Raw genomic sequence first — 26,066 nt, 5'->3', positions numbered from 1 at the left:
AGGACCGCCTTCTGCCTCATGTATCCCAGCGGCCGGTTATGGCCCACAGAGTCGGCCTTCTCCGGGTCCTGTCAGCCGTCAATGTCGTCTGGTGGGGCCTAGGGGAAAAGTCTTCTTTGTGGTGGCCCTGGCCCTCTGGAATCAACTCCCCCCAGAGATTCATACCGCCCCCACCTTTCTGGCCTTCTGCAAGATACTAAAAACTCACCTTTGCCAATAGGCATGGGGCCATCGGTCAGGGCTAACATCTATCCCCGGCCGATGACTGGATGTATTTAATGTATGATAGGAGGAATGTGGATGATTGTTTTTAAGAATCGGGGTTTTAGAGTACAGTGGTACCTCTACCTAAGAACGCCTCCACTTACGAACTTTTCTAGATAAGAACGGGTGTTCAAGATTTTTTTTGCCTCTTCTCCAGAACCATTTTCCACTTACCAACCTGAGCCTCTGGAACTGTAAGTGGAAAAGGCAAGGAGAAGCCTCCGTGGGGCCTCTCTAGGAATCTACTGGGAGGAAACAGGGCTGGAAAAGGTGGAGAGAAGCCTCTGTGGGGCCTCTCTAGGAATCTCCTGGGAGGAAACAGGGCCGGAAAAGGCAGGGAGAAGCCTCTGTGGGGCCTCTCTAGGAATCTCCTGGGGGAAACAGGTCCGGAAAAGGCAGGGAGAAGCCTCTGTGGGGCCTCTCTAGGAATCTCCTGGGGGAAACAGGGCTGGAAAAGGCAGGGAGAAGCCTCTGTGGGGCCTCTCTAGGAATCTCCTGGGAAGAAACAGGGCCTTCACCCTCCCTGTGGTTTCCACAATCACACACATTATTTGCTTTTACACTGATTCCTATGGGAAAATTTGCTTCTTCTTACAAACTTTTCTACCTAAGAACCTGTTCGTAAGTTCGTAAGAGGTACCACTGTATATTTTAAGTTAGATTTCTTACATGTTTTTTGTACTTACCTTTGTTGTGAGCCGCCCTGAATCTGCAGAGAAGGGTGCCATAGAAATCTAATATATAAATGAACGAACAAACAAACAAACAAATAAATATAGAAACATACCTCATGATCCATCTAGTCTGCCCTTATACTGTTTTCTGTATTTTATCTTAGGATGGATCAATGTTTATCCCAGGCATGTTTAAATTCAGTTACTGTGGATTTATCAACCACGTCTGCTGGAAGTTTGTTCCAAGGATCTACTACTCTTTCAGTCAAATAATATTTTCTCATGTTGCTTTTGATCTTTCCCCCAACTAACTTCAGATTGTGTCCCCTTGTTCTTGTGTTCACTTTCCTATTAAAAACACTTCCCTCCTGGACCTTATTTAACCCTTTAACATATTTAAATGTTTCGATCACCTCTCTCTCACTCACTTTCTCCCTCCCTCTCTCCCTCTTTTCTTTAATGAAAAATCCTCCAATGGTTTTGAAGTGGAACATGTTTAAATAGCATCAGAAGATTACAAAGGCAAGTCCGCAGAGCATAGGATTAACTGTATCAACCTCAAGGCTTATAAAAATAACCGCTCGGCAGGGCCCACTGAACCACACAAGCTGTCTTTTCCAGATAACTGGAATAGCTTCCACATAGATTTCAGTGTTACACTTTGAAATAATCTGGGGATTTACCTCATAATTCCTCTGTCGTGTCTGACAGAGAATATGGTGGACAGGTGGCATGAGGTAACCCCTCCACTTCTATCCCAAATTGTGAAATATTTTCATGACAAACTTTTTTTTTATCAAAGCCTAAATAATTTCCTGTATTTATTTATTTTTTAAAAATGACATCATTTCTGGAGAAATACACAAGAAATTTAAAATGATACGTTGAATTATAGTTTTCCTTAGCTATGGATTTATGTCATCCAGTTCCACAGAAATGAATACAGAATAATATCTTTTTTTATTCCCAGTAGGGAATTTTTTTTTTTATTGTGTCGTAACTCTCTTTTACAATTGCTTGTCATGAGTTTCTTCTCCTCACATGGTCTCAAACCATTACCCTGAAAAGGAGGTTATGTTGAGGGACGTAGATGAGATGGTTGACATGTCAATCAGGATAAAGCAGCTGAATTCAGGACAAAAAGCAATTATTTATTAAATTATTTATTAAATTTGTATGCCACCCCTCTCCGTAGACTCGGGGCAGCTCACAACAGTAATAGAAAAACAATGTACAAATCTAATAATTAAAACTAAAAACCCATAATTTAAGAAAACATACACACAACATACCAAAACATACTTAAACCCTCATTGTGTATTGGACTGACTGACTGACTGACTGACTGACTGACTGACTAACTAACTAAATAAACAAACAAACAAACAAACAAACAAACAAACAAACAAACAAACAAACAAACATACCATACATAAACAGTATAGGCCTGGGGAAGTTATCTCAGTTCCCCCATGCCTGACCGCAGAGGCGAATTTTAAGGAGCTTACGAAAGGCAAGGAGGGTGGGGGCAGTTCTAATCTCAGGGGGGAGCTGGTTCCAGAGGGTCGGGGCCGCCACAGAGAAGGCTCTTCGCCTGGGCCCCATCAAACAACATTGTTTAATCGACGGGACCTGGAGAAGGCCAACGCTGTGGGACCTAATCGGTTGCTGGGATTCGTGCGGCAGAAGGCGGTCTCGGAGATATTCTGGTCCGATGCCATGAAGGGCTTTATAGGTCATAACCAACACTTTGAATTGTGACCGGAAATTGATCGGCAACCAATGCAGACTGCGGAGTGTTGGTGTAACATGTGTATACCTTGGGAAGCCCATGATTGCTCTCGCAGCTGCATTCTGCATGATCTGAAGTTTCCGAACACTTTTCAAAGGTAGCCCCATGTAGAGAGCGTTATAGTAGTCAAATCTTGAGGTGATGAGGGCATGAGTGACTGTGAGCAGTGAGTCCCGGTCCAAATAGGGCCGCAACTGGTGTACCAGGCAAACTTTGTGAAACTAATCAAGCAGAGAAGCAACCTAGAACTAAGCAGAAATTTCCTGACAGTGAGAACAATGAATCAGTAGAAATGACTTGCCTCCAGGAGTTGTGGGTGCTCAAACACTGTCACTTTTTAAAAAGAGATTGGACAATGTTTTATCTGAAATGGTATAAATGGTTTCCTGCTGGGCAGGAGGTTGGACTAGAAGACCTCCAAGGTCCCCTCCAACTCTGTCATTCTATTCAATCTAATAAATAGAATAAAAATAAATTAAAATGTATGCAAGTATGAGTGTGAATAAAGTTCAAACAGATCATGGTTGCTTGTTCAGCAAACCAAGGTCTAATATCCTGGTTTGTTGCAGTCTTTGAGTCCCCTACCTTCCCCTATATTTATATATTTGTTTTCGTAGATTTTCACAGGTACAGGTATGAAGGTCTTGGCATATTCGGGTTTCTTCCCATGTAGGATTTAGAGATTTCTGGCGACGTTTATATATGTGTAATATTTTGAGTGTCTATTTAATGTTTCGGTGAAATCATTCACCATCATCAAGCTGAAGTTGTTAGCTTCATGCTGCTTTGAATATAGTTATATATAAATATAGTTATATATAAATATATAATAGAATAGAATAGAATATAATTTTATTGGCCAAGTGTGATTGGACACACAAGGAATTTGTCTTGGTGCATATGCTGTCAACGTACATAAAATAAATATACATTTGTCAAGAATCATGTGGTACAACACTTAATGATTGTCATAGGGGTCAAATAAGCAATGAAGAAGCAATATTAATAAAAGTCTTAGGATATACGCAACAAGTTACAGTCATACAGTCAACATGGGAGGAAATGGGTGATAGGAATGATGAGAAAAACTAGTAGAATAGAAGTGCAGATTTAGTAGAAAGTCTGACAGTATTGAGGGAATTATTTGTTTAGTAGAGTGATGGCGTTCGGAAAAAAACTGTTCTTGTGTCTAGTTTGAATATAGTTATATAGTTATATATATATGTCCTCCAACATAAAATAAAACAATGCATAACTTCAAACACAACAGCAATGCTTATAGTCAAACATATACATATCCCCACTTTTTCTTATTAACCATTCAATGGGGGCTCTTTCCCTATGTTAATGTCATTGATAAAATCCCTTATAATAATAACAACAGAGTTGGAAGGGACCTTGGAGGTCTTCTAGTCCAACCCCCTGCTTAGGCAGGAAACCCTACATTACTTCAGACAGATGGTTATCCAACATCTTCTTAAAAACTTCCAGTATTGCAGCATTCACAACTTCTGGAGGCAAGCTCTTCCACTGATTAATTGTTCTAACTGTCAGGAAATTTCTTCTGAGTTCTAAGTTGCTTCTCTCCTTGTTTAGTTTCCGACCATTGCTTCTTGTTCTACCCTCAGGTGCTTTGGAGAATAGTTCAATTTCTTCTTTGTGGCAATCCCTGAGATATTGGAAGACTGCTATCATGTCTCCCCTGGTCCTTGTTTCATTGAAGTAGCCATGCCCACTTCCTGCAATCATTCTTCCTACGCAGCTTCTGCTCAGGCAATCTCACTCTACTCACAAGAGCCTACAAAACTTTTGCCAGACCCATCTTAGACTACTGCTCATCTGTCTGGAACCCACACCACATCTCAGACATCAACACCCTTGAAAACGTCCAAAGATATTTCACCAGAAGAGCCCTTCACTCCTCCACTCGAAACAGAATATCCTACGAAAATAGACTAACAATCCTGGGCCTAGAAAGCCTAGAACTACGGCGCCTAATACATGACTTGAGTATTGCCCACAAGATCATATGCTGCAATGTCCTACCAGTCAATGACTACTTCAGCTTCAACTGCAACAACACAAGAGCACGCAACAAATTCAAACTTAATACGAACCGCGCCAAACTTGACTGTAAAAAATATGATTTCAACAATCGAGATATCGAAGCGTGGAACTCATTACCGGACTCAATTGTGTCAACCCCTAACCCCCAACACTTCTCCCTTAGACTCTCCACGATTGACCTCTCCAGGTTCCTAAGAGGCCAGTAAGGGGCGTACATAAGTGCACTGGTGTGCCTTTCATCCCCTGTCCAAATGTCTTTCCTTTCTTTCACCTATCTTACATATTCTCTTCCTTTCATATATCCTCTCCTCTAAGTTCACCTTCACCCTCTTTTATATTATCACATGTCTATTTTTCTCCCTATGTATTTGTGTATTGGACAAATGAATAAAATAAAATAAATAAAATAAAATGTTTTAGCCTCCAGTCCCCTAATCATCTTTGTCGCTCTTCTCTGCATGTTTTCTAGAGCAGTGTTTTTCAACCAGTGTGCCGTGGCACACTAGTGTGCCGCGAGACATGGTCAGGTGTGCCGCGAAGCTCAGAGAAAGAAAACAAGAGAGAGAGAAAGAAAGAAAGAAAACAAGAGAGAGAGAAAGAGAGAGAAAGAAAGAGAAAGAGAACAAGAGAGAGAGCAAGAGAGAGAAGGGAAGGTGGGAGAGAGAAAGACATAGAGGGAGGTAGGGAGGGAGAGAGAAAGAGAGCAAAAAAAGAGGAAAGAAGGAAGAGAGAAAGAAAGAGGGATGGAGAGAGAAAAAAGAGGAAGGGAGAGAAAGAGGGAGAGAGAAATAGAGCAAAAGGGAGGAAGAGAGAGAATTTTTTTGTCCAATATTTTTTTAGCCGCCCCCCCCTCAATGTGCCCCATGGTTTTGTAAATGTAAAAAATGTGCCGTGGCTCAAAAAAGGTTGAAAATCACTGTTCTAGAGCCTCAATATCCTTTTTGCATTGTGGCGACCAAAACTGAATACACCCTTCCAACTCTGTTGATTGGGCCGATTCCTCTCTGAAAAAACAGCTATTAATTTTGGACTTATAGCTGAACTTCACAGTGCCAGGAGGCAGAAAGCAGTAGAGTTTCTTGAAATGTTCAGCTAGGATTTTTTTTTTTTTTTTAACCAAGGCAGCTCAGCTTCCTCTGCAAATTTAGGAGGGGAGATTTCATTTCCCACAGCCAGCTTGTCCCTCTGCTACACAATTAATTTTGGCAGGCTGCCTCTCAGAGTATTGCAAACCTCATCGTGGAAAGCATGCAAGCAATCAGATTACTGCATTCTCCTCTCTTTTAGCATAAGGACAGAAACAAAATCTTATTAAGAAGCAGAAACCAGGCAAATGGTGCATTATTATGCAGAGAGGGAGGGAGAGGGGGAGAGGGAGTGGGAGGGAGGGAGAAGAAGGGAGGGAGAGAGAGGAAGGGAGGAAGAGAGAGGAAGGGAGGAAGAGAGAGGAAGGGAGGAAGAGAGAGGAAGGGAGGAAGAGAGATAGAGGGAAGAGGAGGGAGGGAGAAGAAAGGAGACAGAGGGAGGAGAAGGGAGACGGAGAGAGAGAGAGGAAGGGATAGAGGGAGGGGGAGAGAGAGGGAGAGGGAGTGGGAGGGAGGGAGAAGAAGGGAGGGAGAGAGAGGAAGGGAGGAAGAGAGAGGAAGGGAGGAAGAGAGATAGAGGGAAGAGGAGGGAGGGAGAAGAAAGGAGACAGAGGGAGGAGAAGGGAGACAGAGAGAGAGAGAGGAAGGGATAGAGGGAGGGGGAGAGAGAGGGAGAGGGAGTGAGAGGGAGGGAGAAGAAGGGAGGGAGAGAGAGGAAGGGAGGAAGAGAGAGGAAGGGAGGAAGAGAGATAGAGGGAAGAGGAGGGAGGGAGAAGAAAGGAGACAGAGGGAGGAGAAGGGAGACAGAGAGAGAGAGAGGAAGGGATAGAGGGAGGGGGAGAGAGAGGGAGAGGGAGTGGGAGGGAGGGAGAAGAAGGGAGGGAGAGAGAGGAAGGGAGGAAGGGAGAGGAAGGGAGGAAGAGAGATAGAGGGAAGAGGAGGGAGGGAGAAGAAAGGAGACAGAGGGAGGAGAAGGGAGACGGAGTGAGAGAGAGAGGAATGGATAGAGGGAGGGGGAGAGAGAGGGAGGGGGAGGGGGAGAGGGAGAAGAAGAGAGACAGTGGGATGAGAAGGGAGATGGAGGGAGGGAGGGATGGAGGGAGAAGAAAAGAGACAGAGGGAGAGTGGGGGTGAGTGAGACAGAGGGAGGGAGAGAGGGGGAGGGAGGGATGAAGGCAGATAGAGGGAAGAGGAGGGAGGGAGAAGAAAGGAGACAGAGGGAGGAGAAGGGAGACGGAGAGAGAGAGAGAGGAATGGATAGAGGGAGGGGGAGAGAGGGGGAGGGGGAGGGGGAGAGGGAGAAGAAGAGAGACAGTGGGATGAGAAGGGAGATGGAGGGAGGGAGGGATGGAGGGAGAAGAAAAGAGACAGAGGGAGAGTGGGGGTGAGTGAGACAGAGGGAGGGAGAGAGGGGGAGGGAGGGATGAAGGCAGATAGAGGGAGGAGGAGGGAGGGAGAAGAAAGGAGACAGTGGGAGGAGAAGGGAGATGGAGAGAGGGAGAGGGAGGGGAGAGGGAGGGAGAGGGAGGGAGGGAGAGAGGGAAAAGAAGGGAGACAGTGGTAGGAGAAGGGAGATGGAGGGAGGGAGGGATGAAGGGAGAAGAAAGGAGACAGGGAGAGGGAGTGTGAGTGAGACAGAGGGAGGGAGAGAGAGGGAGGGAGGGAGAGAGGGAGGGGAGGGATGAAGGGCGATAGAGGGAGGAGGAGGGAGGGAGAAGAAAGCAGACAGCGGGAGGAGAAGGGAGATGGAGAGAGGGAGAGGGAGGGGGAGAGAGAGGGAAAAGAAGGGAGGGGGAGGGAGAAGAAAGGAGACAGCGGGAGGAGAAGGGAGATGGAGGAAGGGAGGGGAGAGAGGGAGAGGAAGGCAGATAGAGGGAGGGGGAGGGAGCAAGGGAGAGAAAGGGAGGGAGCAAGGGAGACAGAAGGGGAGGTAGGGGGAGGAGAAAGGGAGAGAGGGAGAAGAAGGGAGACAGAGGGAGAGGGAGGGGGAAGTAGGGGGGGAAGGGAGAGAGAGAGATGGGGAGAGGGAGGGAGAAGGAGAGAGGAAGGGGAAGGGGCGGGGGTGGGAGAGAGAGGAAGGAGGATGGGGGGAGGGGAGGGAGGGAGAAGGAAGGAGAGGAATGGAGACAGAGTGAGGGTGGGGGAGAGGGAGAAAGAATGAGAATCAGGAATAAATCCTACTTATTTTAATTACATTTAGGACTTGGTCTCCTACTACTAATATTAATAGCCTTTCCCCAGCCTTTCCCCCACTCTCTGAATTAAAATAGGACGTCCATCTGCATCATTCTCGAATAATTTGGCACGCTTCCTCCTATAGTTTGTAAACCCGTGTATACTTTTTTCCCCTCCTCTGGAGTAGATTTCACACTGCGCAGCCTCTCACCAGAGGAGCCATTGTATCTCATCCCTCGGGCTTTAGCAAAGAAATACAGGTAGCCCTTGAATTAGGACCACAACTAACCCCAAATTTTCTGTTGTGAAGTGAGACATTTGTGAGGTGAATTTTGCTCCGTTTTACGACCTTCCTTGCCTTCGTTGTTAAGTGAATCATTGCAGTTGGTAAGTTAGTCACACAGTTGTTAAGTGAATCTGGCTTCCCCGTTGTCAGGCGGTCGTAACTGTGCTTCAAAGGTCGTAACTGTTATAAACTTAAGTCATAAGTTACTTTTTTTTCAGCCTCCTTGTAACTTTGAACGATCACTAAATGAACTGTTGCAAGTCAAGGACCACCTCAGGGCTGTCCAACTTGTAGCCCACGGGGCAAATGGGTCAAGCGTTGGCCACACCCATGCCCTATTTAGCGAAGGGGAGAAAACTCACGATACGTCATGTGATGCCACCATGATCATGTGAGTTTGACGTCCCCATACTACCTGTACAAATGACCTCTGCTGCCATCTAGTGGACATCTGGAGGTTGCAGGGCAAATATGCTGCTGATCACATCATAAACGAATAGAATAGAATAGACAAGAATAGAGAATAGAAGAGAATAGAGAATAGAGAATAGAGAATAGAGAATAGAGAATAGAGAATAGAGAATAGAGAATAGAGAATAGAGAATAGAGAATAGAGAATAGAGAATAGAGAATAGAGAATAGAGAATAGAGAATAGAGAATAGAGAATAGAGAATAGAGAATAGAGAATAGAGAATAGAGAATAGAGAATAGAGAATAGAGAATATAATAGGGAAAATTAGAATAGAATAGAATAGAATAGAGAATAGAGAATATAATAGGGAAAATTAGAATAGAATAGAATAGAATAGAATAGAGAATATAATAGGGAAAATTAGAATAGAATAAAAGAGAATAGAATAGAGAATAGAAAATATAATAGGGAAAATTAGAATAGAATAGAGAATATAATAGGGAAAATTAGAATAGAATAAAAGAGAATAGAATAGAGAATAGAGAATAGAATAGGGAAAATTAGAATAGAATAGAATAGAGAATATAATAGGGAAAATTAGAATAGAATAAAAGAGAATAGAATAGAGAATAGAAAATATAATAGGGAAAATTAGAATAGAATAGAATAGAGAATAGAGAATATAATAGGGAAAATTAGATTAGAATAGAATAGAATAGAATAAAAGAGAATAGAATTCTTTATTGGCCAAGTGTGATTGGACACACAAGGAATTTATCTTTGATGCAGATGCTCTCAGTGTATATAAAGGAAAAAGATACATTTGTCAAGAATCATGAGGTACAACACTTAATTATTATCATAGGAGTCAAATAAGCAATGAAAAAACAATCAATATTAATAAAAATCTTAAGGATTCAAGTAACAAGTTACAGAATTCTAACGTGACTACCTTATCAAACAGGTTTTTCCATATCATCCCCATTTATCTTTACAGTATACATACTGAACCAATGATGTACAGTTTATGTTCATAATTATAGATGTGGAGATACTTAAAACCATGGTCGTTTAATAAGACACACTGGTCTGGTTCATAAAAAACTATTTTTACCTTTGTTATGTTTAAAGCTTTTGTCATACAGCAAATATGAGGCCATAAGGCCAGGACATTTTTTTTTAATCAAAAGAGTGATTGCTATAATCATATTTTCAGCCATGGTTAGTTTCAAGTAAGGAGTGGTCTACAATTTAGACCTAGAGGTCACATCCTGTTCTTAGAATTTGGGTGAGGGGATGTAAATTCTTAATTCCATCAGCTGGAGCTAAAGGTGTTTTGTTTATGAATAGACTGACTCAATCTTTCTTAATGAGCACAAAATATCCATATCTAAAGAATTCAGGCCCCTACTGGAGGCTGTTTTGCTCTGCAGGAAAACTAGGGCTGCTTTCTGCCTTTAAGAACATGTTTCTTCACGATGATAATATTTTGTTACGGTTTCTATCTTTTTGGTATAACAGATTTGCTACGATATGTATACAGTAGTTGTTGTGATTCAGCCTGAGGCTGCTCAGGGACCAGCTGTGTCTCTGCTGGCTCCATGCCCGGAGGAGGATGACAGTGCAGAGGAGGGGGCTGAGCAGTCGGATGGGGGAGAGGAAAATCAGGAATGGGATGAAGGAGAACAGCATGAGAGCCCCAGGGGGGGGCTCTCCCCAGCCAGTAGCTTGGAGTCATTAGGTGATGACGCACAAGCTGTCATTGACATGAGACAGCGACGTTCAGAGCAACGAAAGGAGCAGTTAAAGAGATACTTTCACCATTGAATTAGAAACAGCTGGGTTTGGGTGTGGTCCTCATCAGTAGGGTTTAAAAGGCAGGCAAGGCCTTGAAGCCATGTGGAGTGTTATCAGCTTGGCGTGGTGTTATCCTGTCTTGTTTCTCGGCGTCTCTGTTCCTGGCTTGTGGCCCAGCAGCTTTGGAAGATCCGTGGGAGGTGTAGGTCTGCTATCTACAGCCTTGGCTTGGCAGCAAGAATTCAGTATTGCTGCATGGACTTTTGGCCTTCGTGAATATATCTGAAGATACAGCATTTTCCTGTTTGTAAGGTCATTTTCTGTTACCTGTGTTTTTCTTGAATTTTATAAAACTGCCTTTGCCTTTTACCAGTGTGTCTGGATTCTCTTTTTGGGTTGGTATTGGCTTCTGGAGTGACCCAGACAGAACAAGTAGTTATGGAAACAAAATCTTTAGGAAATTAAATATTTAATAAAGAGTGTATAGAAGGCGGCAAAGAAATAAATGACAATAAATAAAATATGGATAACCAAACTGATTAACAGTGAATACTGATTGTATTTACCAGAAAATAATTTGATAATAGAAGAAATTGCATTTTCCCTCATCATAAGAGGATACAAATGATATTTTTTGTTGTTGTTATTATTTGTTTTGTTTTTTGTATTTTTGTTATTGTTGGGTTTTTTGTGTGTGTTTTGTTTCTCTTTGGTTGTTGTTTGTATTTTTGTAATTTACAAATGAATCCATGTCTATTTTCAGTTACTATGTTTTTTTGAAGGAATTCAAATAAAAATTATTTCAGAAGAAAAAGAACATGTTTCTCCATTTCTCCTTTGGGAAAGTGTAATATTCTGCCTCTTTTAACAGCCCACAAAATATTTCATTCTCTAGTGTTCTGTCGGGCTCTCCGGTAGAATCCTCCCAAAAATTCACAGGTACAAATTTCAGACACACAGACGTTTGAAAATTCAAAACAATGTTCTTTATAATGAAAATTCACTTAAACTAAGCCCTCTTTTGGTATAGCAAAGAGCACTCGTCTCCAAACAAACTGGTAATTTATACAAGTCCCTTATCAGTCCTGTGATACTTAGCTTGTAGCTGTGAGGCAATTCACAGTCCTTCTTTCACAAAGTGAAACACACTTTGCTCTGGTTTAGTTGCAAAGCAGGGGAAAATCAGCACACACAACAAGTCAGTCAGTAAAGCAGGCACGAAACACAAGGATCAGATAACCCTCCACAATGGCCAAACCCACAGGCTGCTATTTATAGCAGCCTCACTAATGACCACAGCCCCACCCAACCACAGGTGGCCTCATTTTCTTTGATAATAATCTCTCAGTTGTTGTTGCCTATGCATCGCTCTCTGCATGCGTGGCTGTATCATTAACTCTTGTTCTGAATCCAAGGAGGAGCTAGATAATTGATCTCCTTCTGAGCTGTCTGCCCCACTCTCCTCCTCCCTGTCACTCATGTCTTCTTGGTCAGAGAGCCTTCATCAGCCGATTCCACCGGGGGCAAAACAGGCCTGCAGCATGTGGATGTCTCCCCCACACCCACAGTCCTTGGGGCAGAGCTAACCACAACATCTAGGAGGAGTGTGTGTGTGGGATTACCTCTTACAATTTCTTAGTTGAGGATGAGTATTTCTTTTTCTCTTTTACCCAGCTATTTAATCCACTTTCTCCTCTTCTTTTTCCTTCATCTTCAAGAGACCCAGTTTTCTCTGTCTGCAAGAAGGAATGATGGTATTTCAATGCTAATGATTCTAGAATGACAAATCAGAGTTTATTTTAGGACAGCTGTGCCCCTCAGATTTGGAAAGGAAACTTTGCTTCGAAGCCCCCTGCAGATTGCATTTTCGACAGCTCTTTAAAGCCGTTGCATATTTTTTCTGGAATTGTGATTTATGCTCCACAGTTGCAGCATGAGCCCAGGAAAAGGAGGTTAAAAGTGTTCATAGACTGTTCTCGTCTATGCACACCATGTGCTCCAAGATGCTGTTATCACTTTGAAGCGTTGAATAGGCCTGTTCGTCACACAACAGAATAACAAAATAACAGAGTAACAGAAATGAAAGGGACCTTGGAGGGTCTTCTAGTCCAATCCCCAACCCAGAGAAAAGTATCGCTCCTTTCGCTCTGGGCAGTGACTGTCCTCCTCTTCTTCTTCCTCCTCCTCCTCCCACCCAAATTCTGAGCTTTTATTTCTTTCCTAACAGGTTTGCACACATTATTTGCTTTTACATTGATTGCTATGGGAAAAATTGCTTCTTCTTACAAACTTTTCTACTTAAGAACCTGGTTACGGAACGAATTAAGTTCTTAAGTAGAGGTACTACTGTATATCTATATGTGTGTGTATCGGGGCAGATTGTTCCTACTGCCGCTATAGGTGCACTGCGCGAACAGCTTCAGGTGTCTTGCTTCAGGTGTCTTGCATGTACACACGCATGTTCCAGTGTGGTTTTGCTTCTACACATGTGCAGGACATGTGTGCAACAGAGATTTCGGCGATCTCTTGCTTTTGTGCAGGCGTGCAGCTCAACTTTTGCTACCGGTGGGGTGTCGTTATCCATTCTGGAAGAAACCCACTACTGGTGTGTGTGTGTGTGTGTGTGTAGACTCTGACAAAGTACAGTGATACCTTGTCTTACGAACTTAATTGGTTCTAGGACAAGATTCGTAAGGTGAAAAGTTCGTAAGACGAAACAATGTTTCCCATAGGAATCAATGGAAAAGCAATTAATGCGTGCAAGCCCAAAACTCACCCCTTTTGCCAGCCGAAGCGCCTGTTTTTGCGCTGCTGGGATTCCCCTGAGGCTCCCCTCCATGGGAAACCCCACCTCCAGACTTCCGTGTTTTTGCGATGCTGCAGGGGAATCCTAGCAGCGCAAAAACAGGTGCTTCCTTGGCAACGGAGGTCCGGAGGTGGGGTTTCCCAGCGAGGGGAGCCTCAGCGAAATCGCAGCATCGCAAAAACACGGAAGTCCTCGAAACCCCACCTGCAGACTTCCGCATTTTTGCAATGCTGCAATTTCGGATTAATTTTTAGGATTAGTTGAACAACTCTTGAAGCCTTTTTGGCGATGTTGTTGCAGTGGGCTTTGGCACTTAGGCCATTTGATATGAGTATTCCACGGTCTTTTACGGCGTGAGGGTTGTCGGTAAGGTCTTGTTTATTCAGCTTGTATTTGGTGTTCTGATTCTTTTTGCCAATGCGTAAGACAGCATTTTTTGGGTTGAGATTTGGAGTTGCCAGACATTTGACCATTCAGACACAAAGTCAGGGTCTTTTTGGTGGTGGTGTTGAAAAGTGAGGATCCTTGCCGCAACCACACCAGTCCAATCAAAACCCAGGAGCTTCTATCTTGTGGTTCCCATTTTGATTTTTTTTCCCCTGTAGGATTAAGAAAATCCACATTTGCTAGTTGTCAGGGCAACTGATATACTGTAGGTCTTATAACAAGCCCACAGATAAACTCGTGTCCTTTTCAAATCCGCAACTTGTCAGAAGCACATCACTGATTCATTTCATTCCTCATATTTTTATCTCTCTCTCCCCCTCTCCCCCCCCCTCTCTCTTTTGAGATCATTGCTGTTTGTTCCTTTTATAACTAGGTTAAGTTTGATCTTTGACAGTCCCTGGGAAGTGCTAATTGGCCCAACTTTTAGAAAACCCTTGCTAAGAAGCTACAGTGCTTTCTTTAAAAAGAAACCAAAAACATCTAAGACTGTGTCAGCAATTAGTGTTCAGAAACTTCAGATCGTGCAGAATGCAGCTGCGAGAGCAATCAGGGGCTTCCCTAGGAATGCCCATGTTACACCAACACTCCGCAGTCTGCATTGGTTGCCCATCAGTTTCCGGTCACAATTCAAAGGGTTGGTTATGACCTATAAAGCCCTTCATGGCACCGGACCAGATTATCTCCTGGACCGCCTTCTGCTGCACGCATCCCAGCGACCAGTTAGGTCCCACAGAGTGGGTCTTCTCCAGGTCCCATCGACTAAACAATGTCGTTCGATGGGACCCAGGGGAAGAGCCTTCTCTGTGGCAGCCCCGGCCCTCTGGAACCAACTCCCCCCAGAGATTAGAATTGCCCCCACTCTCCTTGCCTTTCGTAAGCTCCTTAAAACCCACTTCTGTCATCAGGCATGGGGGAACTGAGATTTTCCCTTCCTCCTAGGCCTATACAATTTATGCATGGTATTTTTCTGTGTATGTTTGGTTTTTAAATTAGGGTCTTTTAAATTATTTTAAATATTAGATTTGTTATATGTTGTTTTACTATTGTTGTTAGCCGCCCCGAGTCTATGGAGAGGGGCGGCATACAAATTCTATTCTATTCTATTATTTGACCCCTATGACAATCATTAAGTGTTGTACTTCATATCGATATTTTATTTTATGTACACTGAGAGCATATGTACCAAGTCAAATTCCTTGTGTATCCAATCACACTTGCCCAATAAAGAATTCTATTCTATTCTATTCTATTCTATTCTAACGTTTATGGGTAGAACATACTATTTACTTGCCTAATCTGTTATCATACTGAACATCTCAGCTTTTTACAACTGCCAGTCAGCAGGTAATTTCGAAACATTTAAATATATTAAAGGGTTAAATAAGTTTCAGGAGGGAACTGTTTTTAATAGGAAAATGAACACAAGAACAAGGGGGCACAATCTGAGATTAGTTGGGGGAAAGATCAGAGGCAACGTGAGAAAATATTATTTTACTGAAAGAGTAGTAGATGCTTGGAACAAACTTCCAGCAGACATGGTTGGTAAATCCACATTAATGAATTGAAACATGCCTGGGATAGGTATAGTATAAGGGCAGACAAGATATAGTATAAGGCAGACTAGATGGACCATGAGGTCCTTTTTGCCCTCAATCTTCTATTTTTCTATGTTTCTATGTGTGTGGAACCCACCCCTGGCTCGAGCGTCTTCCTTCTCTTGTACAGAGTTGTTTGAGATGTTTTCATCCATTATGGAAAATAATTTCCGTGACCCTGAAATCAGCACAGTGTAACAACAGAGTGAAAATAACTATGGTGTAAGGCGGGTACCGCTGGGTTGCCCACCCAAAACTAATTGCAGAGGAAGACGATTGATTTTTTTTTTTTTTTTTAATGTCTTTGAGCAAGTAGCTGGCTATCCTTCACAATTACCGGGGACTTGCAAAGCATTAGAATTTGTTAAGCTTTAGAAGGTAATGGGTTGGCCCTTTCTTGTGCCTGTGAAACTAAAACTCAAATACATGGTCCCAATGGGTTATACTGTACAATGAATTTTAAATGGTAAAGTTACAATAGATGTTATGCGTGAGAGAAGTGTTGTGTAATGCTTTGTCTAGCTACGTGGGGGTTTTTTATGGATGCAGTTGAAAGCCTCTGTACAGAACTGTGGCAGCTGGATAGCTGCGATACTGGGAAATGTCCCCTGCTATTTCTTCGCCAGCAAGTTCTCGGTGGCAAAATGAATATGTTTTTGAAAGTGCCACATTGTTAGCAGATGCCCTGTAGTATTGCATGACAATGAACAGCAGCAGTGTCAAAGGCCCAGGGCCCAGATCTGACCTGCAGGGTGCTTAGATCTGTCTGACAGGGCCAACCTGGAAAAAGAGTTGGTTATGACCTATAAAGCCGTTCATGGCATCGGGCCAGAATATCTCCGGGACCGCCTTCTGCCGCACGAATCCCAGCGACCGGTTAGGTCCCACAGAGTTGGCCTTCTCCGGGTCCCGTCGACTAAACAATATCGCCTGGCGGGACCCAGGGGAAGAGCCTTCTCTGTGGTGGCCCCGACCCTCTGGAACCAGCTCCCCCCGGAGATCAGAATTGCCCCCACCCTCCTTGCCTTTCGTAAGGTCCTCAAAACCCACCTCTGTCATCAGGCTTGGGGGAACCGGTTAATGGTGGACCACATTCAATTTGAGATTATCTGCGAGCAACGCTTGGGTTCCTGTATTTATACTTTCTTTTTTTTTTTTTGGCAAAAAGTGCAAGAGGATATGAATAGGATGTTAAATATAAGATGGATAATCACTAAAGAAATGGCAGCATTAGTCAAAAGTAATGAGATGGGAGAATTTAGAGAAATAAAACAAGCAGCGATAGAAAGCGCTCAGGCGGTAATAGTCTTGGGTTGGAAGGATGCGACAAAATGGACAATGCAAAATTCAATTTGAGATTATGGACAAAAGGATGAATTTGGTTAATGAAACTGACTTGCGACAACTGATGGGACAATGGGACAAGGTAAGACGATATATGGCGAGTAGAATCCGAGACCAAGCTGCAAGAAACAAATTGGAATCACTTTATAATATGTAAATAGATTTATTTATTTATTTATTACTTAGATTTGTATGCCGCCCCTCTCCGAAGACTCGGGGCGGCTATTTTGCTCTTGGGTTAAAATGGTTTATACAAGAAACACCCCCGATTGGTGGGGGGGTACGAATGTTTGTCTGGTGGTGGGCACAATCACTGAGCACTTGTTATATGTTGTGTGTGTGTTTTATATTATAAAATCAATAAAAAATGTTTTTTTTAAAAAAAAAATATTTATACTCTTTTCCCCCCCGCCCAAGACAGGGTTGACAGTTAAACAATTCTCCCGCTCAAATGGAAACAACCAATCAACTTCAAACATTCAAATTCAAACTACAGTGTTCCCTCGATTTTTGCGGAGGATGCGTTCCGAGACCGCCCCCGAAAGTCAAATTTCCGCGAAGTAGAAATATGGAAGTAAATACACCATTTTTGGCTATGAACAGTATCACAAGCCTTCCTTAACACTTTAAACCCCTAAATTACCATTTCCCATTCCCTTAACAACCATTTACTCACCATTATTACTGGTACTCACCATTGAATAAGACACTTAGTGATCCTGACATTTATACACATAATTATTTATTAACAATATTTTTTTGTTATTTATTTGCAAAAATTATTAGTTTGGCGATGATGTATGATGTCATTGGGTGGGAAAAACCGTGGTATAGAAAAAAACCGCGAAGTATTTTTTAATTAGCATTTTTTGAAAACCGTGGTATAGCCTATTCGCGAAGTTCGAACCCGCGAAAATCGAGGGAACAATGTATTTGCATTCAACTATTTACATATTCAGCAATAACCTTTCCTTCTTCTTTCATTTTTCTGTCATGTTTTCAGCATACACATGTTTCCTGGTGTGTGCCCTGGGTGTGACAGCGGGTGCCCATCGTTTGTGGAGTCACAGATCTTACAAAGCCAAACTGCCTCTGCGAATATTTTTGGCCGCCGCCAATTCAATGGCATTTCAGGTAGGTATTTAGAATCGATTCACACAGCTGTCAAACTCTTCTTTATATATATATATATTTTATATATCCATTATATATATCCATTTTACAACAACACAAAGATTGGAACTTTAGCCTGATGATGGTGAATGTGATTTCACCGAAACGTCGCATAGACATGCAAAATATTACACAGGGCAAAACCCGAACTCAGAACAATCTACATATATATATATATATATATATACATACAGTATATATATAATTATAATTGTTTTTCAAAAGACAGACAAGAACAAACAACATTAAACATTTAAATTGCTCTGCTTGTCATAGAAGTCTAACTGATACAGAAAAAAACCCCCTAACTGTAATCAGATCAATACAGAAATATCATACGTGAGCATTATATTCTTGTTAAGTTTAACTCTATATTCTTTATGTTAATTAAGTTTCTTATCTATAAAATATCAAATACTTATTCAAAAAATAAAATATAGAAAATAACACTTCTAACTTTATCATACATCAATATGCCGATGATACTCAGCTATACATCTCCACCCCATGTCCAGTCAGCGAAGCAGTGGAAGTGATGTGCCGGTGCCTGGAGGCTGTTGGGGCCTGGATGGGTGTCAACAAACTCAAACTCAACCCAGACAAGACGGAGTGGCTGTGGGTCTTGCCTCCCAAGGACAATTCCATCTGTCCATCTATCACCCTGGGGGGAGAATCATTGACCCCCTCAGAGAGGGTTCACAACTTGGGCGTCCTCCTCGATCCACAGCTCACATTAGAGAAACATCTTTCAGCTGTGGCGAGGGGGGCGTTTGCCCAGGTTTACCTGGTGCATCAGTTGCGACCCTATTTGGACCGGGAGTCACTGCTCACAGTCACTCATGCCCTCATCACCTCGAGGCTCGACTACTGTAACGGTCTCTACATGGGGCTACCTTTGAAAAGTGTTCGGAAACTTCAGATCGTGCAGAATGCAGCTGCGAGAGCAATCATGGGCTTCCCTAAATATGCCCATGTCACACCAACACTCCGCAGTCTGCATTGGTTGCCGATCAGTTTCCGGTCACAATTCAAAGTGTTGGTTATGACCTATAAAGCCCTTCATGGCACCGGACCAGATTACCTCAGGGACTGCCTTCTGCCGCACGAATCCCAGCGGCCAGTTAGGTCCCACAGAGTGGGTCTTCTCCGGGTCCCATCAACTAAACAATGCCGCTTGGTGGGACCCAGGAGAAGAGCCTTCTCTGTGGCGGCCCCGGCGCTCTGGAACCAACTCCCCCCAGAGATTAGAATTGCCCCCACCCTCCTTGCCTTTCGTAAGCTACTTAAAACCCACCTCTGCCACCAGGCATGGGGGAATTAAGACTTTTTTCTCCCCCTAGGCCGTTACAACTGTATACATGGTATGTTTGTATGTATGTTTGGTTTTTATATATTAAGGGGTTTTAATTTGCTTTTAGTATTGGATTTTATTGTATATTTTCATGATTGTTGTTAGCCGCCCCGAGTTTTCGGAGAGGGGCGGCATATAAATCCAATAAAACTAAACTAAACTAAATACTGTAAAGAAAAGAAAGCAAAAACTCTATGTTTATATTGTTTTTAAACTATTACACTCTATCTATAAACCTTCAGAATAATTAGTTCAAATAATTATAAATTCTTACTTATTTGATTTTTAATACTATTTTTTAAAATTCCACCATTCATATACTTTATCCCATATTTTATAAAATTCTGTTTCAACTTGATTATTCAAACGTTTTGTCATCATGTCTAGTTCTGCACATTCCATAACTCTTCTTAAGCAACCATGTAAGGCTGGAGTAGACAACCTTGGCAACTTGAAGACCTGTGGAGTTCAACTCCCAGAATTCTCCAGCCTGTCATGTCGGGGCTTCACTTAACAACCACAGCAATTGAGATTAATAACTGTGGCAAAAAAATATTGTAAAATCAGGTACAACTGGCATCGACCAGATTACTTGCAGGACCGCCTTCTGCCGCATGAATCCCAGTATCCACAGAGTCGGTCTTCTCCTGGTCCTGGCGAGGCCTAGGAGAAGAGCCTTCTCTGTGAGGGCCCCGGCCCTCTGGAATCAGCTCCCCCTGGAAATTCATACTGCCCCCACCCTCCTTGCCTTCCGCAAGAATCTGAAAACCTTTTTATGCCACGAGACTCTAGCCTCTGGCCAACGAATATGTGGTATGTTTGTGGTTTGAATCTGAATAAATGATTTTTAACGTTTTAGCCTTTTAGAATGATTTTAAATTAGTTATTTATATTAATTTGATTTAGATGTGTTATTGTATATTGTTTTTTATTGATGTGTTGTGAGCCGCCCCAAATCCACGGAGAGGGGTGGCATACAAGTCCAATAAATAAATAAATAAACAGTCGGGCATGAAGCATCAAGACTCCGTATTAAGTTCTGTTTGATTTATTGCTCATGGCCATACACAAGCATCTAGTCAACTGATCACCCTATTCCGGCACTAGTTAGGAACCAGCGGAATTCACGAAGTGTTGGACTTAGACCGCTTGTGAGAACCTAATGATTCCAGGCTAATTCCTTTCTTGACTCCACTCCCAGGCTCTGCCTCTCTTTCTCCTACATAAGATTACTTTAACAACCACCTTGTTTAGCGATAGAAATTCTGGTTTTGTGGTTGTAAGTTGAGGACTACCTGTGGGACTGGCCTAGAAATAGCAAAGGACTAACCTGCAGTGCCTCTGCTAGCAAAAACAGGCCTGTTTTCAGCCTGGACAGTCTCCTGCAGCACCTTGCTGGCCCAAATGCAATGTGGTCGGCTACGGGCGGCCCCCATGCAGCCCATTTTCAGCCTTGATGACCTCCTACAGCCGGCCTTCGGAGGACGAGTACAATGTTGATCCGGCCTGCCAAGCAATCTAATTTGACACCCCTGCAAAGGCACAATGGGTGGGGCTGCTTATATTTATTTATTTGTTTGTTTGTCCAATACACAATACATATTGAAGAGAATAGACATGTAGTAATATATATAAAGAAAATGATAGAAGAAAAGATATAAAAATAGAGGAGAAGATATATGATAGGAAGAAAAGATATATGAGATAAAGGAGAGACAATTGGACAAGGGACAAAAGGTACACTGGTGCACTTGTTGGGGGTTAGGGGTTGACACTACTGAGTCCAGTAATGAGTTCCACGCTTCGACAACTCATTTGTTAAAGTCATATTTTTTACCGTCAAGTTTGGAGCAGTTAACATTAAGTTTGAATCTGTTGCGTACTCCTGTGTTGCTGCGGTTGAAGCTTAAGTAGTCTGAGAATAGGTAATACCATTTTCAGGTATACTATTGTCCACAGCACAGCTCCGACATGCATGCGTGTGCTGGCCAGCTGATTTTTGGCTCACACAGAGGCTCTGGGAAGGCGTTTTTTGTTTCCAGAGTGCCTCCAGAGGGATGGAGAATGGCGTTTTTACCCTCCACCGGCTTCAGGGAAGGCTTTGGAAGCTGGGGAGGGCGAAACACAAGCCTACTGGGCCCACTAGAAGTTGGGAAACAGGCTGTTTCTTGTCTCCAGAGGGTCTCCACGAGGGTTGGGGAAGCTGTTTTCGCCCTCCCCAGGATTGAATTATGGATGTGGGCATTCGTGCATGCACGATAGCACATGCAGACACTCTTTTGGTACCCAAGGAAACAAAAGTTCACCATCATGGCTAGAAGGTGAGAGATTTGTGCACCTGCTACCATATTTGTATGTTAACAATAATTCCACCCACTCTCCTCCTAGACGCTCAGGTGGGTGAGGTAAAAATACTTCTGAAGTCTCCTAGGAGGTAGAAGCAACAACATAGCCAGAAGGCAAATTTTCTCTGGAAACCAGCTGCTATCTTTGATAGTATTTGACATAAACAGGGGTTTATTTTCTGACTGAGCAAACAATGCTGTTGCTTGTCCCAAAGCTGCTTTTACAAAAGGCAAGTGTACTTCCTTTGAAGGTGTTTTTCTTCTCGAACTGAAGAAGCGTCTTGGATGAGAAGCGAAATGTCCTCAAGGAAAAACGAAGTCCAGTTGCTTTTTGAAAAAAAAACCCCACTTTTGAGACAATCGTGACTAGTGTTGGGCGAACCGAACTTTGCAGTGTTCGGCATGCCGAACCTGAACCTGAACTTTTTAAAAAGTTCAGGTAACGTTCGGGTTCGGCGTTCGCTGGAACACCTGTAGGCCACGCCGCCACTCAAGTCTCCATAGACAATGCTATTGCTTAAAAACACAAGAATAGAATAGAATGAATAGAATAGAATAGAACAGAACAGAATTATTTATTGGCCAAGTGTGATTGGACACACAAGGAATTTGTCTTTGGTGCATATGCTCTCAGTGTACATAAAAGAATATATACATTTGTCAAGAATCATGAGGTAAAAATTGGGGGGGGGGGAAGAATCATGAGGTAATTTTTTTAAAAAAAGAATCATGAGGTAATTTTTTTTTTAAAAAAGGATCATGAGATACAACACTTACTGATTGTCATAGGGGTCAAATAAGCAATCAGGAAACAATCGATATTAATAGAAATCTTAAGGATACAAGCAACAAGTTACAGTCATACAGTCATAAGTAGGAGGAAACGGGTGATATGAACGGTGAGTAAGCAAGGGTTCAGAGGTTCACAAAACCACGACGCTTAATTTTCCCCTTCTGTTTTGTGCAGAACGACATTTTTGAGTGGGCCCGAGACCACCGGGTGCATCACAAATACTCCGAGACGGATGCTGACCCGCATAATGCCCGGCGGGGGTTCTTCTTCTCCCATATCGGCTGGCTCTTTGTTCGGAAGCATCGTGATGTCATTGAGAAAGGGCGAAAACTGGACTTCAGTGATTTGTTGGAGGATCCGGTGGTGACCTTTCAGAGAAAGTGAGTGATAATGGTAAACACGAGTAAGGCTGGAGACACACGGGTGGTTCATCGCGGCATGTCTTGAAATCAAAGTTAGACAGCTATTGTGATTGTATTAGATTAGATTAGATTAGATTAGATTAGATTAGATTAGATTAGATTAGATTAGATTAGATTTATTGGATTTATATGCCGCCCCTCTCCGCAGACTCGGGGCGGCTCACAACAATGGCAAAAACAGTACATAGTAACAAATCTAATATTTAGCAATCTAAATTACAGTTTTAGGTTACAAAATTCATAAAAACAACCCCAATATATATAAAAACCAAGCACACAATCAATCATACACCAAAACAACATGGGCAAGGGGGAGATGTTTCAATTCCCCCATGCCTGACGGCAGAGGTGGGTTTTAAGGAGATTACGAAAGGCAAGGAGGGTGGGGGCAATCCTAATCTCTGGGGGGAGCTGGTTCCAGAGGGTCGGAGCCACCACAGAGAAGGCTCTTCCCCTGGGTCCCGCCAGATGACATTGTTTAGTCGATGGGACCCGGAGAAGGCCAACTCTGTGGGACCTAACCGGTCGCTGGGATTTGTGCGGCAGAAGGCGGTTCCGGAGATATTCTGGTCCGGTGCCATGAAGGGCTTTATAGGTCATAACCAACACTTTGAATTGTGACCGGAAACTGATTGGCAACCAGTGCAGACTGTGGAGTGTTGGAGTAATATGGGCATACTTAGAGAAGCCCCTGATTGCTCTCGCAGCTGCATTCTGCATGATCTGGAATTTCCGAACATTTTTCAAAGCTAGCCCCATGTGGAGAGCCTTACAGTAGTTGAGCAGTTGGGCAGAAGATTGGGTTAGATCAGTGTTTTTCCATCTAGAAAAATTTAAGATGGATGGACTTCAACTTCCAGAATTCCCTAGCCAGCAAAGGCAGGGAGTTGAAGTCCATCCATCTTAAACTTCTCAAGCTGGAGAAACATTGGTCTAGATCAGGGGTCACCAACCCATGGCTCTGGAGCCACATGTGGCTCTTTCATCCCTCCGCTGCAGCTCCTTGTCAGTCAAATAAGCGACATCTGCCCCCGTGAGATTTATTGAGCTTTTCAAACCCCCGGTGTTGTCAGTGGTCTTCAACCAATTCTGGTAATGATAAATTCTGAGGAGGGTGAGCCAGGCCCATCTTGGTACACTGGGCCAGTGGTTTTGCCAGCTGATGCAAGAGAGTGAAAGTGAGGGAGAAATAGACCCGGATGGACCTGAAAGACCATCAGAGGTGGCAGATATGCCAATGACAGTAGGGTCTGACTTAGAGGAAGAGGAGGAGGAGGAAGACTATGAGCCTTTTTTAGATGCCGACTTTAGAAGACTAAGAAAAAGACAAGAATACTTGTATGGGAAAAGGAAGTAGACTGTAGTTTGTTAACTCTAGGGAATTGTTGACCACTCCCTATAGGTATTTAAGGGAGGCCTATGGGAAATTCAGGGTGGAGTTTCAACATTTTGTAATGGAGTCCGTTGATGTTTGAGGTCCCATCCATGTTACGCTAGCCCAGTGTTTTTCAACCAGTGTGCTGTGGCACACTAGTGTGCCGCGAGACATGGTCAGGTGTGCCGCGAAGCTCAGAGAGAGAAAGAAAGAGCAAGAGAGAAAGAAAGAGCAAGAGAGAAAGAAAACAAGAGAGAAAGAAAGCAAGAGAGAGAAAGACAGCAAGAGAGAAAGAGAACAAAGAGAAAGAAAACAAGAGAGAAAGCAAGCAAGAGAGAGAAAGAAAGCAAGAGAGAAAGAGAACAAGAGAGAAAGAAAGCAAGAAAGAGAGCAAGAAAGAAAGAAAGCAAGAGAGAGAAAGAAAGAAAGAGAGAGAGAGCAAGAAAGAAAGAAAGAGAGAGAGAGAGGGAAGGTGGGAGAAAGAAAGACATAGAGGGAGGTAGGAAGGGAGAGAGAAAGAGCAAAAAAGAGGAAAGAAGGGAGAGAAAAAAGAGGAAGGAAGAGAAAGAGGGAGAGAGAAATAGAGCGAAAAGGAGGAAGAGAGATAATTTTTTTGTCCAAACTTTTTAGCCCCCCCCCCCCAAATGTGCCCCATGGTTTTGTAAATGGTTTTGTAAAAGGTTGAAAATCACTGCGCTAGCCAACTGTTCTTTCTCAGCTAAAATCCTTGGAGTAAAAGAGCCTTGTCTACGGAGAGACTGCAAAGCTGTAAAAGTAAGTCAATGAAACTGGAGACTCTTTATCTTGTAAAGAAGTGCATAATTAGCTTTGATCTGCAGCAGTAGCTTAGACGCTGAACTGCGATCTCTTAACTACTCTCACTGAGGAGCTGCCAAGATGCATTCACATGCATGAATTTGGCTTGTATAAATGCTGTTTTCTGTATAAAAAAGGTTGCTTTTAAATATCAGGGAGTGGATTCCTGGTTGGTTTTAAATCTGCGTAGACCCAAGATACAGCCCCTGGAAGGCCAACCATATATAAATCCAAGAAAAGAAAAGTTTCAGAAGAAAATAGAATGTTCAATTACATACCCTACATATACTCAGGAAATAGTCAGCAGGGGGAAAGGTTTTGTGGCTCCCGATGTTTTATTTTTTGTGGAAAACGGATCCAAATGGTTCTTTGAGTGTTTAGGGTGCTGACCCCTGGTTCGAATGACCCCAAGGGTCCCTTCCAAGTAAATGACTCTACAATCATTAGCATTTTCCAACTAAGTGCTTGAAATAGTTGTATTAGTGATTTTTCAGAGAAGTCCATGATCGAGAGGATTTATGAATTTAATAAACAATGCCGTTCATCGGATTGTTATGGCGGCTACAATATATTAATTACTGTACTGAGTTGTGTGCAAAGCTACTGGAAAGCTGAGAGGACAATCTCACTGTTGTGGTTGGCTCACATCCGACTCCTCTGGTCACAGACTTTGAGGAGAATGAACTGGGTCCCCCCCCCCAATCTGGGGGTCACAGACCAGTGTATTTATCAGAAGAGTTGGACAGTGAAAGTGAGGGAGAGTTGGGACCTGGGGACACTCCAGAGGCTGCAGACCCCCCAACTGCAATGGTGTCAGAGTCAGAGGAGGAATGGCATATAGTGGACCCCATTTTAGATGCGAGAGTCAGAAGAATGCGAGGGAGACAGGAATATTTCCAGCAACGTAGATCACTTCATCACAGGTAGCATAAAAGGGGAGGAAAAAGGGAAGTTCGTTGCAGAATTGCAACATTTCTTTCTGAATAGAAAGAGAGTTAATAGCCAGTGTTTTCTGTCTGCAACCCTGAAAATCTAATCTTGAGAAA

The 26,066-nt window shown here is 42.9% G+C and overlaps 1 protein-coding gene across 1 annotated transcript in view; it reads left to right on the top strand.

Annotated features, from left to right (window-relative positions):
- SCD5 (stearoyl-CoA desaturase 5) overlaps positions 1-26,066 on the top strand; it is a 53,959-nt gene that overhangs the window by 19,619 nt on the left and 8,274 nt on the right. Inside the window, exons 2-3 of the mRNA XM_070756546.1 lie at positions 17,749-17,879; positions 22,582-22,787. Of these exons, the coding sequence (XP_070612647.1) occupies positions 17,749-17,879; positions 22,582-22,787 (337 nt within the window). The remainder of the gene's footprint in view (positions 1-17,748; positions 17,880-22,581; positions 22,788-26,066) is intronic.

The sequence above is a fragment of the Erythrolamprus reginae genome, chromosome 7, assembly GCF_031021105.1.
Source record: "Erythrolamprus reginae isolate rEryReg1 chromosome 7, rEryReg1.hap1, whole genome shotgun sequence".
Taxonomy (NCBI): Eukaryota; Metazoa; Chordata; class Lepidosauria; order Squamata; family Dipsadidae; genus Erythrolamprus; species Erythrolamprus reginae.
The sequence above is the reverse complement of the archived record's forward strand: the minus strand, read 5'-3'. Positions and strand labels throughout refer to the sequence as shown.